The 14,240-nt window shown below is 38.3% G+C and overlaps 1 protein-coding gene across 7 annotated transcripts in view; it reads right to left on the reverse strand.

The window, feature by feature from the left end:
• Window positions 1-14,240, reverse strand: part of RIF1 (replication timing regulatory factor 1) — a 69,340-nt gene that overhangs the window by 31,263 nt on the left and 23,837 nt on the right. For 4 of the 7 annotated variants that reach the window (XM_008998901.6, XM_002749453.7, XM_078327785.1 and 1 more), the window contains exons 12-20: window positions 13,108-13,284; window positions 12,762-12,872; window positions 11,401-11,463; window positions 10,019-10,119; window positions 8,036-8,122; window positions 7,029-7,099; window positions 6,657-6,837; window positions 4,371-4,478; window positions 3,285-3,434 (exon numbers count right to left, since the gene is read on the reverse strand). In XM_008998901.6, the coding sequence (XP_008997149.3) occupies window positions 3,285-3,434; window positions 4,371-4,478; window positions 6,657-6,837; window positions 7,029-7,099; window positions 8,036-8,122; window positions 10,019-10,119; window positions 11,401-11,463; window positions 12,762-12,872; window positions 13,108-13,284 (1,049 nt within the window). The remainder of the gene's footprint in view (window positions 1-3,284; window positions 3,435-4,370; window positions 4,479-6,656; window positions 6,838-7,028; window positions 7,100-8,035; window positions 8,123-10,018; window positions 10,120-11,400; window positions 11,464-12,761; window positions 12,873-13,107; window positions 13,285-14,240) is intronic. The other 3 variants (XM_008998900.6, XM_078327787.1, XM_078327786.1) reach the window with 1 other exon arrangement.

Raw genomic sequence — 14,240 nt, forward strand, 5'->3', positions numbered from 1 at the left:
TCCATACCAGCCTGGCCAATATGGTGAAACACTGTCTCTACTAAAAATACAAAAATTAGCTGGGCATGGTGGCGGGCACCTGTTGTCCCAGCTACTCGGGAGGCTGAAGCAGGAGAATCGCTTGAACCCAGGAGGTGGAGGTTGCAGTGAGCTGAGATCATGCCACTGCACTCCAGCCTGGACAAAAGAGCAAGACTCCACCTCAAAACAAGACAAAACCCAAGAAGTCATAGATGATCCTCTCTGATCACAATACAGTAAAATAAAAAACGATAAAATTGCCACACACATCCATAAAAAATTCTCTTAAATTACAAAGCACCCTTCCAAGTTCCCTAGTGCTATTTAAAAAGGCATCAAAGTAGTCTATATAGTCACTGATGGCAGTAATAAGTGTTAGATGCACAGGTTTGAAAAAAGTTAAGCGTTAAAACAAAACCATTCAATGTATGTAACGACAAAGAAAAGTAAAAAGCTGTAATAATGATCAATAAAATAAAACTACACGCTGTTTTCCTTGGTAGACTTAGATAAGCCTTTGATTACCAAATACAACCAAGAAAAGACAAAACTTCAGAGCAAAAAGGTTGGTGGGCTTGGCATCAAGTAGTCCAACCCACTTGGGAGGTTGAGGCTGGATGACAGCTTGAACCCAGGAGTTGGAGGCTTTAGTGTGCGTGGCATCTGTGAACAGCCACTGCATTCCAGCTTGGGTAACACAGCAAGACCTCATCATCAAGAAAGAAAACAAAGAAAAGAAGGAAAAGGAAGAAAAGAAGGAAAAGAAGAGGGGAAGGGAGAAAAAGAAAGAAAGAACAATACAACTATAGACATGGCATTCCTCTTACACTATTTAAATTGGTGGAGAATAGTTTTCTAAATCATTCTAAGATGTTACTATTACTATAATACTTTGAACAATGAGAACTCTAGTATCACTTATGAAGATACATGTAGAAAAAAACATGAATCCTATAATTTAAAAGAATAGCATTTTAGGCCAGGCACGGTGGCTCAAGCCAGTAATTCCAGCACTTTGGGAGGCCAAGGTGGGTGGATGACGAGGTCAAGAGATCGAGACCATCCTGGTCAACGTACTGAAACCCCGTCTCTACTAAAAAAAAAAAAAAAAATTAGCTGGGCATGGTGGCACATGCCTGTAATCCCAGCTACTCAGGAGGCTGAGGCGGGAGAATTGCTTGAACCCAGGAGGGAGAGGTTGCGGTGAGCCAAGATCGTGCCATTGCACTCCAGCCTGGGTAACAAGAGCGAAACTCCATCTCAGCACTTTAACCAGAAGTGTATCCCCAAAATGCAAGATTCAACATAAGGAAATACGTAAGTAACAACTTTTATGTGTACTTCAGCAACAATCAAGTACGAAGGAAGGAGAGACCCATTTATAATAGATCAAAAAACAGCTTAAAAACAATAATCAAGTTAGGTTAACTTTAGAAGACCTAAATAAACACAAATCCCTGGAAAGAACAATTTGATGAGAAAGATGCAAACTATTTTCCTAATTAACCTGTGAATTCAATGTTACCAAAGTCAAGCAAAATCTCAACAGGGTATTTTGTGAAATATGATAGACACTAAGTCTCTTCTGGAAAGGAACAAAGGCTGACACAGCCTAACTAATATAACATGATAGCCGAGGGTCAACATTCTCCCTATCAGTTATAAAAAATGCACATTATTAATTCAGTAGACAGATCTCAGAGATAATCATCATCATAACAGACAATGTCCCTAACTCATGGAGTATGGGAGAAGTAACGAAATGAAGTGCAGAAATATACAATTTCGAGACAGTGCTGAAAAGGAAATAAGATGCTCTAACAAAAATAAACAAGCTCCATTAGGTAAGTCCCTTGAAGAAAGAAGCAGAAACCTCACGGGTAGTGTTAGGTGCTCCGAATTTTATTACAAATCTAACAAAAAGCTACAGTAGTCTTTCAAGAGATTTACATTTGTAAAGTCACTCTGACAAATACAATTAGAACTGTGCTAATGGCAAGTAGAGGGTATGTATATAGATACATTTAAAACACTAAACATCTAACTATGGGTAGTGATTATTACTGATGAGAAGACGTCTGTGAAGGGGAATTGGCTTTGGTGTTTGTAATCTTTTACAATAAGAACTGATGTGGCCAGGTGTGGTGGCTCATGCCTGTAATCCGACCACTTCGGGAGGCCAAGGTGGGCAGATCACCTGAGGTCAGGAGATCGAAACCAGCCTAGCCAACATGGTGAAACCCTGTTCTCTACTAAAAATACAAAAATTAGCTAGACGTGGTGGCACCTACCTATATTCCCAGCTAATCGGGAGGAGAACTGCTTGAACCCAGGAGGCGGAGGTTGCAGTAAGCCCAGACAGTGCCACTGCACTCCAGCCTGGGTGACAATATGAGACTGTCTCAAAAAAAAAAAAAAAAAACAACTATTTTTACTTTTTTATTCCTCATTAAAATGTGTGTCAGATGTAAGATGTAGAGAAAACACACACAACAAATACCGTTTCAATAATTTGCAAGGAAAAACAATGGTTTCTGTATGAAGACCATTACCAGGATTACACACAGGAACAAATAGTTGAAACAACAAAATGTCCTTAAAATACTAAAATTCCAAGTAATGGTACAACCATACTACAGAATACTGGACAGCAGTTGAAACAAATAATAGAGATATATGGATTGACTTGAAAAGGAGTTAAGATGGTGTTTTATGAAAAGTTACACAATTACTTAGGAACAAATGCAATAAGGATTTCATTGGTAAGAACACTGTATTCATATGCATATGCAAGTATCAATATGCAAATGGCTGTGTAAATACAAAGAAAGAGGTCTATTCTGGAATGGTATGTATCAATCTGTTGGCAACAGCTGTCCTTTCCAGGAAGAGGGAAGGAAAGAGAAAAGAGACTTAAATTTTCTAAGACTACAAACTTTCAAAGAAATTGAATTTAAAAATCTAACACATACATATAAGAAAGTGAGGTCCAGGACAGCAAGGTCTTTGATTTATTAATCCAGAATGACACAAGCACAAGGAGGTATACAGTACAGTATAGTAAAACATATTCACTGTTCATGATACTAAAATGTGGACCTTAGAGCCCAAAGATACAAAACTGTTTCACAAAGTATACTTGTTTTCAATATCAACTTTCTTACTTATAAATAGAAGCAGAAGTGATAGTTCACAAATGTCATCTCAATTTACTTGAAAAGAATAGTTCAAAAACAAACAAAAAAAGGTAGTATCAAACTCACTGAAAAGTCTTCATCTTTCAAACTAGACATCATCTTGGAAGAAAGTTCCTCACAGCACAAGTTCTCTTCTGCTGTTGCCACCAAAGCAGCACAGCGAGCAAATGTTGTATATAATTCTGACCAAGTTCTAAGCAAAGTCTTCATGGTAGCCTACCAATAACAATTAAAAAGAAGTTTCATTAATATATATTTATGTATCAAATAGCTTACAGAATCAATAAATGTTTAATGTGTCATCAGACAGACTAATGGCCGGGCACAATGGCTCACACCTATAATCCCATTACTTCCTTCAGGAGGCCATGGTGGGTAGATCACCTGAGGTCAGGAGTTCAAGAGGAGCCTGGCCAACAAGGGGAAACACTATCTCTACTAAAAATACAAAAAATTAGCCAGGCAAAGTGGCAAATTCCTGTAATCTCAGCTACTCAGGAGGCTAGGATAGGAGAATTGCTTGAATCCAGGAGGTGGAGGTTGCAACGAGCCGAGATCGAATCATTGCACTCCAGCTTGGGCAACAAGAGAGAAAAACTCCAAAGAGGCTAACACAGAGTAGGCTAACACCTTTCCCCCACAGCCCAGAGATCTAATTGAAGAGAGGAAGTAAGTTATGATACAAAAAATGATCAAAAATCCAAAACAAGTTCTCTCTTCCTTCATCATTTTCCTTTCTCCTAAGCTAATAATAAAGTCATAAAGAAGTGTTATTTCAGAAATTATTGTGGGCTGGGAATGGTGGCTCACACCTGTAATCCCAGAACTTTGGGAGGCTAAGGTTGGTGGATCACCTGAGGTCAGGAGTTTGAAACAAGCCTGACCAGTATGATGAAACTCTATCTCTACTAAAAATACAACAATTAGCCAGATGCAGTGGCATATGCCTGTAGTCCCAGCTACTCAGGAGGCTGAGACAGGAGAACTGACTGAACCCAGGAAGTGGGGGTTTCAGTGAGCCGATTTTGCACCACTGCACTCCAGCCTGGATAAAAGGAAGGCTCCATCTCAAAAAAAAAAAAAAAGAAAAAAAAAAAAAGAAAAGAAATCATTGTGGAAGCTTACAGAGATAAATACTTGAAAATGCCTTACCACTGGAAATCTTTGTTCTGAAAAAATATGGTTTACTGGTAAAGTCAATGCACCATAGATGGCACTAAAATTATGTTCTAAGGCATCACCTTGATTTACTTCATTAGTCTAAAACAAGAAAAATAATGAAGTTAGACAAATTACCATCTTATTCTAATCCTAAATAGTAACATAACTTAGAAGTAGTGGGCAAAACTGTCTCCCCCAATACTGAGAATCAAAATACATTTAACTACTAACCCCTGGAACCTATGAATGTAGTCTTATTTGGAAATACAGTTTTTGCAGATGAGGTCCTATTGGATTAGGGTTGGCCCCAATCCAATGAACGGAGTCTTTTCTGTAAAAAGAAAATGTGAAGATGGAGGCGGACTCAAGCGATGCAGTCACCAGCCAAGGAAGGTCAAGGATTGCCAGCAACCACCAGAAGCTGAGAGGCATGAACAAATTCTGACTCAGAGCTCCAGAAGAAACCAATCCTACCAACTCCTTACTTTTGGATAGCTGGTATCCAGAACTATGAGAAAATAAATCCCTGTTGTTTTCAGTTACCAGCTGGCTGTAATTTGTTAATGGCAACCTGGAGGAATTATGCACTACGTTTAAGTTCTAAAAAAGAAACCAAGAGGCAACTCAACTATAGTAGTAGTGTTCTACTATACAAAACACAGCATTTAAACAAGAACTAATACCATAAAAAGGGCGTCTGTGATCCTTCTAACAGTAGAAAGCTATTTAAGAATGTAAATGACTGCCAAGCTCAGAGGCTCATTCCTGTAATCCCAGCTCTTTGGGAGGCCAAGGTGGGGGGATCGCGAGGTCAAGAGATGGAGACCATTCTGGCCAACATGATGAAACCCTGTCTCTTCATAAAAATACAAAAAGTAGCTGGGTGTGGTGGTACATGCCTGTAATCCCAGCTACCTGAGCTACCTGGGAGGCTGAAGAACTGCTTGAACCTGAGAGGTGGAGGTTGCAGTGAACCAAGATCGTGCTATTGTACTCCAGCCTGGGAAACAGAGCTAGACTCAGTCTCAAAAAAAAAAAAAAAAAAAAAAAAACAGAAGAATGTAAATATGTAAATGACTTTTCTGGCTGGGTGCTGTGGCTCACGCCTATAATCCCAGCACTCTGGGAGCCCAATGAGGGTGGATCGCCTGAGGTGAAGAGTTTCAGACCAGTCTAACCAACATGGTAAAACCCCATTTCTACTAAAATACAAAAAATTAGCGAGGCATGGTGGCAGCTGCCTGTAATCCCAGCTAGTCAGCAGACTAACGCAGGAGAATCGCCTCAACCCAGGAGGCAGAGATTGCAGTGAGCCTCAGTGGCAAGAGCAAACTCCATCTCAAAAAAAAAAAAAAAAAGAAAAATGTAAATGACTTTTCTTCCAGAAGAATAATGTGCTGGCTTGTACAGCCAAAACAAGGGCTACAGAACTATAACATAAAAAAAATTCAGCTGGGCACGGTGGCTGATGCCTGTAATCCCAGCACCTTGGGAGATTGAGGCTGAGGTCAGGCGTTTGAGATCAGCCTGACCAATATGGTGAACTCCCATCTCTACTAAAAATACAAAAAATTAACCAGGCATAGTGGCATGCGTCTGCAGTCCCAGCTACTCAGGAGGCTGAAACAGGAGAATTGCTTGAACCCATGAGGTGAGGTCTAGCCTAGATGACAGAGTGAAACTCGTCAAAAAAAAAAAAAGAAAAAGAAAAAAAAATCCTTGGAGTTTTTTCATTTTTGAGTTACAGCACTACCAGCCCAGCAAATGCATATTCCATTTAAAGATGGACAAAGAGGCTGACAAATCATGAACAGAACTTATGCTCCATAGTCTGGCCATATTCCCACTTTTATTAAGTATTTAAACATACAGATTATTCAACTTTCGATAGATTCCTAACTTAGGGGAATGCCATATGGCTCTGAGGTAATCACTAATGTGGCTTACCTATGGGAATATATGGTCTAGTCAAGATTACCTGTCATTCTCTGTTAATATAACTACTGAAAGAACCCAATATATGAGAATTTACATCTACGTGATCCTTCTAGATAATCACTATTGAAGAAAATGAAGCCATGACTAGTCCCCATTAAGTTAGTTTCTTTACTAATGAGGCAGAAATGCAATAAAATCAATCAAAAGTACAGTTTGCCAATTCCACAAGAAAAAATATTTACTGTCTTCTATTCAAATTCAAACTTCTATTCATTTCCCCAATTGCGCTTAACAACAAAAAAAATAATATCTAAAGTATGTAGCAGAATTATTTCATACCTGATTAATCAATTCAGTTAATGGGGTGACTATAACACTCCACATTCTCCAGAGATGCTCCTTATTTTCCAATTGCTTTGCATTTTGATTGATAACATTTAAAACAGAGTCACTGAAAGCTAGTGGTGATGTTGGACCAGAAAGAACACAGCCTACAAGTGTTTCCAAACTGAGAAAGAACCTGAAAAAAATATTATGAACACATCAACTTTTTTGCACAAATATTAACTGAATGTCAACAAGATTCTAAAATAAGTGACAAAGTTAATAAATTCTTTTTTAAAAAAATCTTAAACTTATGAAAGAGTTTCGTTTATTACATCCATCTTTCCAAGACAAACAACAAAGTTTTAAGTTACGGTACAAACTTACCTTTCATCTGCTACACCACATTCCAAGAGATTGTTGAAAATTAATTGAATTAAGAACAAAGCTGGAGTTCCCTGAAGGAGAAAATGAAGTCAACCTTCTCAGTTACCAAGAATAGAACACTTGTTTTCTGTAATTGGTTATTTAAGAAATAAAACTTTTAGCATGACAAATTTAACTTCTGGCATTACTTAGGGTATGACAACCATCTTAGTAAGATTATTTCCGTAAAAACTACACACAAAAAGCAAGCTCTTTATATTCTAATCATAGCTGTTTCCTCTAAACAGTAAATCAAGAAATGATGAGATTCCAGATATACAAAAATCAACTTAAAACTTGCAGGAATCACAATGCCTACATCCTAGAGATACTAACTGCATTTTACATTAGCTTCTAATATTTCTAACAGTAACCAGTAACAGTAACACTATTACCATATATAAACAAATAAAAAACTTTCCTTTCAGAGAAATTTATTTAATCCAGGGAAACAGTTTCATCATTCACATAGCAGCATATTTGATTCTTTACATTAACTATCAGTTTTTCCTTTATTTGGTCAACATACTTCAAATCCAATACTCTCAGAATTTTACATAAAGTATCTTTTTTTTAAAAAAGGGAAATATGGCCAGGTACAGTAGCTCACACCTGTAATCCCAGCACTTTGGGAGACTGAGGCAGGCTGATCACCTGAGGTCAGGAGCTTGAGATCAGCCTGACCAACATGGAAAACCCCATCTCTACCAAAAACACAAAATTAGCGGGGTGTGCTGGCACATGTCTGTAATCCCAGCTACTCGGGAGGCTAAGGCAGGAGAATCACTTGAACCTGGGAGGCAGAGGATAGAGTGAGCCAAGACTGAGCCATTGCACTCCACCCTGGGCAACAAGAGTGAAACTCTGTCTCAAAAAAACAATTAAAAATAAAAAATAATAAAGAAAATAAAAAAGGGAAATATGATTTTTTTGGCCAATCTTCATCATATTACATTTAAGATACTTGCATTAAGAATATCCATATTAGCAACCTGATATGCTGGTGAACCTAATACTTTCTGAGGAAGTCCTTTAACTGTAATTTCCATGAGGACCTATGAGAGATAAAAGGTTTTACAGTAAATTAGCCGAAAAATATTACCTAATAAAAGTCTGAGTGTTAACTGTTTCTCTAACAGTTAGAAGTAATGTTCATTCATTAACATAATCTCATTAGTAAAAAAGATCAAAAACATCAATTCACTAACATGAATTCTGCATCAGTTTTAAAAGTTCAAACACAGAAACACAGAAAGCAGGCAAAGTCTTCAATCTCTAGAGATAATCAATACTTTCACAGTTTGGAGTCTACTTTCCCAGACCTTCTAAATTTCTATATATGTAAGTACACAAAAAAACACATACTTCCTGGATAGGCGGTTATACACACATTCCTTTAAATCATTAAAGCCTTTACACTAAACTTTGCAACTAACTTTCATTTTACCTTATTACAGAGTTTTTGCATCAATATATTAAAAAAACTGCTACATGAAGCTGGGCACCCATGGCTCATGCCTGTAATCCCAGCACTATGGGAGGCCGAGGCAGGTGGATCACAAGGTCAGGAGTTAAAGACTAGCCTGGCCAACATGGTGAAACTCCATCTCTACTAAAAATACAAAAATTAGCCAGGCATGGTGGCAGGCACCTGTAATCCCAACTACTTGGGAGGTTGAGGCAGAGAATTGCTTAAACCCGGGAGGTGGCGGCTGCAGTGAGCCTAGATCGCTCCACAGCACTCCAGCCTGGGCAACAGAGTGAGACTGCTAAATCAAACTGACTGAGCCTACCAAACTGCTCTCCAAAAATATTACTATATTGTTTCTTTTCTTTTTTGAGACAGGGTCTCACTGTTGTCCAGGCTGGATTACAGTGACACGATCTTGACTCGCTGCAGCCTCAACCTCCTGGGCTCAAGTGATTCTCCCACCTATTTCCAGAATAGCTAGGACTACGGGCGTGCCACCATGCCCGGCTAATTTTTGCAATTTGCCCACCTCGACCTCCCAAAGTGCTAGGATTACAGGTGAGAGCCACCATGCCCAGCTGTAACATACTGGTATGAACATGTACTACACAACTCAAATGTTGTAACAATAGGAAAGTTCCATCAGTGAAAATACACTTTCACATACTGTCATCTGAAACAGATTAGTAATCATAATAGACAGTATTAGTTTGTGCCTGGCCCATAGTACTTTGCAGGTATCAACTCATTTAGTCTTTAACTCAACTACTGTTACATTCCCTTTTTACACATAGGGTTAGAAAAGCCAAGAGAAGAGAGAAATTACACAAATTCACTCATCTAATAAATAGTTGGGCTGGTATTAAACCTAGTCTGTTCCAGATCCCTTGCTATTATCACTATGCTATACTGCCACAGAACACACTTAACTGTCAAAATACAAAAAAGAAACAAAATCAGAATTTAAATAAGGATATTGTTAGTTCCATCTGGACCTTATTTTGAGATGCTCGTGTCATCAAAATTATATACAATTCACTTTTCTTCCTGTACTACATACATTAAAAACAGAAATGTATTTTAATATCAAAGTCACTAACTTGGTAAAAGATGGTTAATTTAAAAGAAGGTACCAGCTAACCATTAGTGGTTTTCAGTAATCCTATCATAAAATTAAAAGACTTCTGAGTTTCTTCAACTCAAGTTTCATGTCCTTTACCCTATTTTTTCTCTGTATGGCGAATACTTATTTTCTTATCACATTGAAGACTTCTGTGGTTGTTGTTATAGTCACTTCACTAAAAAGATTTCAAATGACTCTACAGTTAATAAATGGCACTTATTGCAATAGGGCTAAACTACTGAGGAATGCTTGATACAAAAAACGTCTTCACAAACTAGATCTGTGCAAATATCTTCAATATAAAGTTTAACTTCAGAATATGGTTTTTAAAGTCCAACATATGGGTATTACACTTACCAGCGTTTTTGATACAGGAAATACTTCAGACTTTACTATGTTTTCCAAAGACTTTAACGACAGAGTCAAAACTTCAGAACCTGGTCTCTCCTTTTTGTTACCTATTAAAAAGCAAAGAGTTTAGTTCTTTTCTTTTTCTTTTTTGGAAACAGGGTTTCACTCTGTCACTCAAGCTGGAGTGTAGCAGCACAATCTCAGCTCAATACAACCACCACTTCTCAGGTTCTGGAGATTCTCCTGCCTCAGTCTCCTAAGTAGCTGGGATTAAAGGTATTCAACACACTGGTCTAATTTTTGTATTTTTAGTAGAGACGCGTTTGCCAGGCTGGTCTCAAACTCCTGATCTCAGGTGATCTGCCTGCCTCAGCCTCCCAAAGTGTTGGGATTATAGGCGTTGAGCCACCATGCCCAGCCAAGAAGGGTTTTTTTTTTTTTTTTTTTGGTTTTGTTTTTGGGGATGGAGTTTCGCTCTTGCTGCCCAGGCTGGAATGCAATGGCACAATCTTGGCTAACCACAACCTCCGCCTCCTGGGTTCAAGTGATTCTCCTGTCTCAGCCTCCCGAATAGCTGGGATGACAGGCATGCACCACCATGCCCAGCTAACTTTGTATTTTTAGTAGAGACAGAGTTTTACCATCTTGGCCAGGCTGTTCTCAAACTTCCGACCTCAGGCAACCCACCTGCCTCAGCCTCTCAAAGTGCTGGGATTACAGGCATGAACCACTAAGCCTGGCAATAAGGGTATATTTCTAAGCATGTATTTTTAGAGGTGACTACACAGAGAGCTGTAAAAATTTTTTTCTAAATCAACAAGTGCCTTGTTTAAAGTATAGTTGACCCTTGAACAGCACAGATTTGGACTGCATGAATCCACTCAGACTCAGGTTTTCCTCCAACCCTGAAACAGCAAGTTCTACCTCTCGTCTTCCCTCCTTAGCGTACTTAACATGAAGACAAGGATATGGTAATGCATTTCCAAGTAATGACTGTATTTTCCCTTCCTTATGATTTGCCTAACGTTCTTTTCACAAACTTACCATACTGTTAATGAACACAGCATTTAATAACACATAAGTATATGTTCATCAGCTATTATGTTATCAGCAAGGCTTCCTATTAACAGGTTAGCAATAGTCAAGTTCTGGGGGAGTCCAAAGTTATATGTAGATTTTTGACTGTGTGGTGGGTCAGCACACCTAACTCCAGTGTTGTTCAGGCATTGACTACAAATTAAAACCTGGAAACTATGACAGTACAAGAAATACTTTTAAAATAAATTTAATATATGCCAAACAATTCACTGGATGTTATAAAAAACATGTGACCACCTCCTGTTTAAAAAAAAAAAAAAAAATCATTTCATCAGTGTAGTAATGCTTACCTGATTCAGTAACTGACTTCACCAAGTTAATTAGTTCCTTCCAGATAGCACTGACAACCACATCTGTCAAACAAAGAAGTATTTTAAATGAAGTATATATGACTATGTGCTATGACTAACACTCTCCCTTTACTTCCTTATTCTAAAGAAATAAATTGAACAAGTTAATAATGTAATTTTCCTCATGATAGCCCTGTAGTAAGTTTATAAAACACTATCACCTCATTTCTGTTTGTAGAAGCTAAATGTGTTTATTTTTTTTTGAGACAGAGTCTTCCTCTGTCCAGTTTGAAGTACAGTGGCACCATCATAGCTCATTGTCATCTCAACAACCTGGGCTCAAGCAGTCTTCCCACATTAGCCTCCCAAGTAGCTAGGACTACAGGTACACACCACATCCAGCTAATTATTATTATTACATTTTTTTGTAAAGACGGCATTCTCACTTTGTTGCCCAGGCTGGTCATAAACATCTGCCTCAAGTGACCCACCCAACTTAGTCTCCCAAAGTGTTAGGATTACAGGCGTGAGCTACCCATGTCCAGCCATAACTGTTCTTTAAAACAACTATAACATGTTAACACTGAATTGTATAACTAAGGGTAATTGCTTTATCTTTTTTCCATTATCTTTCTTTTCTGAATTAAATGCCGACTACTTTTGAGACAGAGATTGTTCAGAAGGGTATCTAACAACCAACAGAAAAAAATTATGTGATTCACTGTGATACTTTTTCCAACCAGTTAAGTAGCAAACAATTTTTGAAGTTTCCTTTCCTTATTATTTGTTTAGATACAGATGCTGGAGCCATAGAGCCTGAGCCTCAATCACAGTAATGCCACTTATAAGCGACTCTGTACAACTTAACGTTATTTCCTGTACAACCCAGTTTCCTCATTTGTAAAATGAACTAACATGGAAAGTTACTGCAAAGATTAAATGAATATACGTAAAGTTCAAAAACTATCTGATAAACAATCCAGTAAGTGGCACCATAATATTTGCTATTTTGTCTTTTTTATTTTTTGATACAGGGTTCTTACTCTATCATCCACACTGGAGTGCAGTGGTACAATCTTGGCTCACGGCAACCTCCCACCTCCTGGGCTCAAGCAATTCTCATACCTCTGCCACCCAAGCAGCTGAGACTATAGGTGTCTGCCACCAGGCCCACCTAGTTGTTATTTTTTTGTAGACAGGGTTTTGTCATGTTGCCCAGGCTGGTCTCAAACTTGAGTTCAAGTGATCCACTCGCCTGTGCCTCCCAAAGTGCTAGGATGACAGGTATGAGCGCTACTGTGACTGGCCTATTTTATCTTGTTTTAAAACACACATTTAAGTAATAAATCAAATTCTCTTACCAGGGGCTTCTTTTCCAACTGCAACAAAGCTATCACGAACAGCAGTGATAAGTGTATTTGCATGTTTGGAAAAAAAAGAAGGGCTGCTGATTAACGGATGTTCGAGTGGCTCTGAAAGGGGAGAATAAAAGAAAACCACGTAAAACAACAGATTTATGAAATACATTTTTCACTATAAAACTTTAAATCGTCTATTAAGTGTCTTTTCTATAAAAAAGATTCACATTTATTTTATACACAATTATAAAGTATTTTGGCTGTGAAAAAATACCTCTCCTCACCCCAATCCACTAATTTCTGGACTGTTTTAATATAAATAAAATTATTCTTAAAGCATTTTAAATACCTAAGCTTAGCACAAATTTATTTTGCTTAGCAAAATTCAAGACTTCTGGAGCCAGTAAGAAATGAAGCAACATTTCAAGTCCCAAAAGTTGAATGGAAGGGATTGTGGCCATTCCACCTAAATTCGAACTCAGGTTCATTCGGGGAGTTCCCGGGGCTCCGTATGGGGAGGAAGCACCTTTAAGGAAAAAAAAGAGTAAGTAATATAAGCTTATTTTATATTGGCTACCCAAATGCATATATTTCATTTCAATGTAACTTTTAAAAACAGAGTTTAAATGTCTCAAGCATTAATCTGCACCCTGAAATATTAATATGCAAGTATTCTGTAACATAAATTTAGAAGACTCAGATGGCAAACAAAAAATAATACATATGAAATAACTGTCTTTCAATGATATACATAAAAAGACACTTTTATTCTATCTGCTATTTTTTTTTTTTGAGACAGTCTCATTGTACTGCCAAGGCTGGACTGCAGTCACAATCGTAGCTCACTATAACCTCAAACTCCTGGGCTCAAGCAATTCTCCAACCTCAGCATTCTATGCAGCTGTAACTGTAGGTGGATGCCACTGTGCTTGGCTAATTTTCAAATTTTTTGGAGACAGGGCCTTACTGTGTAGCACAGGCTGGTATCGAACTCCTGGCCTCAAGTGATCCTCCTACCTCAGCCTCCCCAAGTACTGAGATTATAGGTGAATGCCACTGCACCTGGCTGAAGGGTTTTTTTTTTCTTTTTTATGAGACTAAGTCTTGCTCTATCACTCAGGATGGAGTGCAGTGGTGTGATCGCAGCTCACTGGAACCTCCGCTTCCTGGGGTCAAGCGATTCTCATGCCTCAGCCCCCACGAGTAGCTGGGATTATAGGAGTCTCCACCATGCCCAGCTCATTTTTGTATTTTTAGTAGAGACGGGGTTTCACCATGTTGGCAACCTTAGGTGACTTACCTGCCTAGGCCTCCCAAACTGCTGACATTACAGGTGTGAGCCACCACACCCGGCTGATGTGTTGTTTTTAATAGTGCTAAGATTCTGGTTCTAAAACCCACAGTTTCATGTTAGCTGCTCTGAGTTTTATGTAATGTACCTCATACAATATAGTAAAAAAAAAAACTGTCTCTTCTAAATCA

This window comes from Callithrix jacchus, chromosome 6, assembly GCF_049354715.1.
Source record: "Callithrix jacchus isolate 240 chromosome 6, calJac240_pri, whole genome shotgun sequence".
Taxonomy (NCBI): domain Eukaryota; kingdom Metazoa; phylum Chordata; class Mammalia; order Primates; family Cebidae; genus Callithrix; species Callithrix jacchus.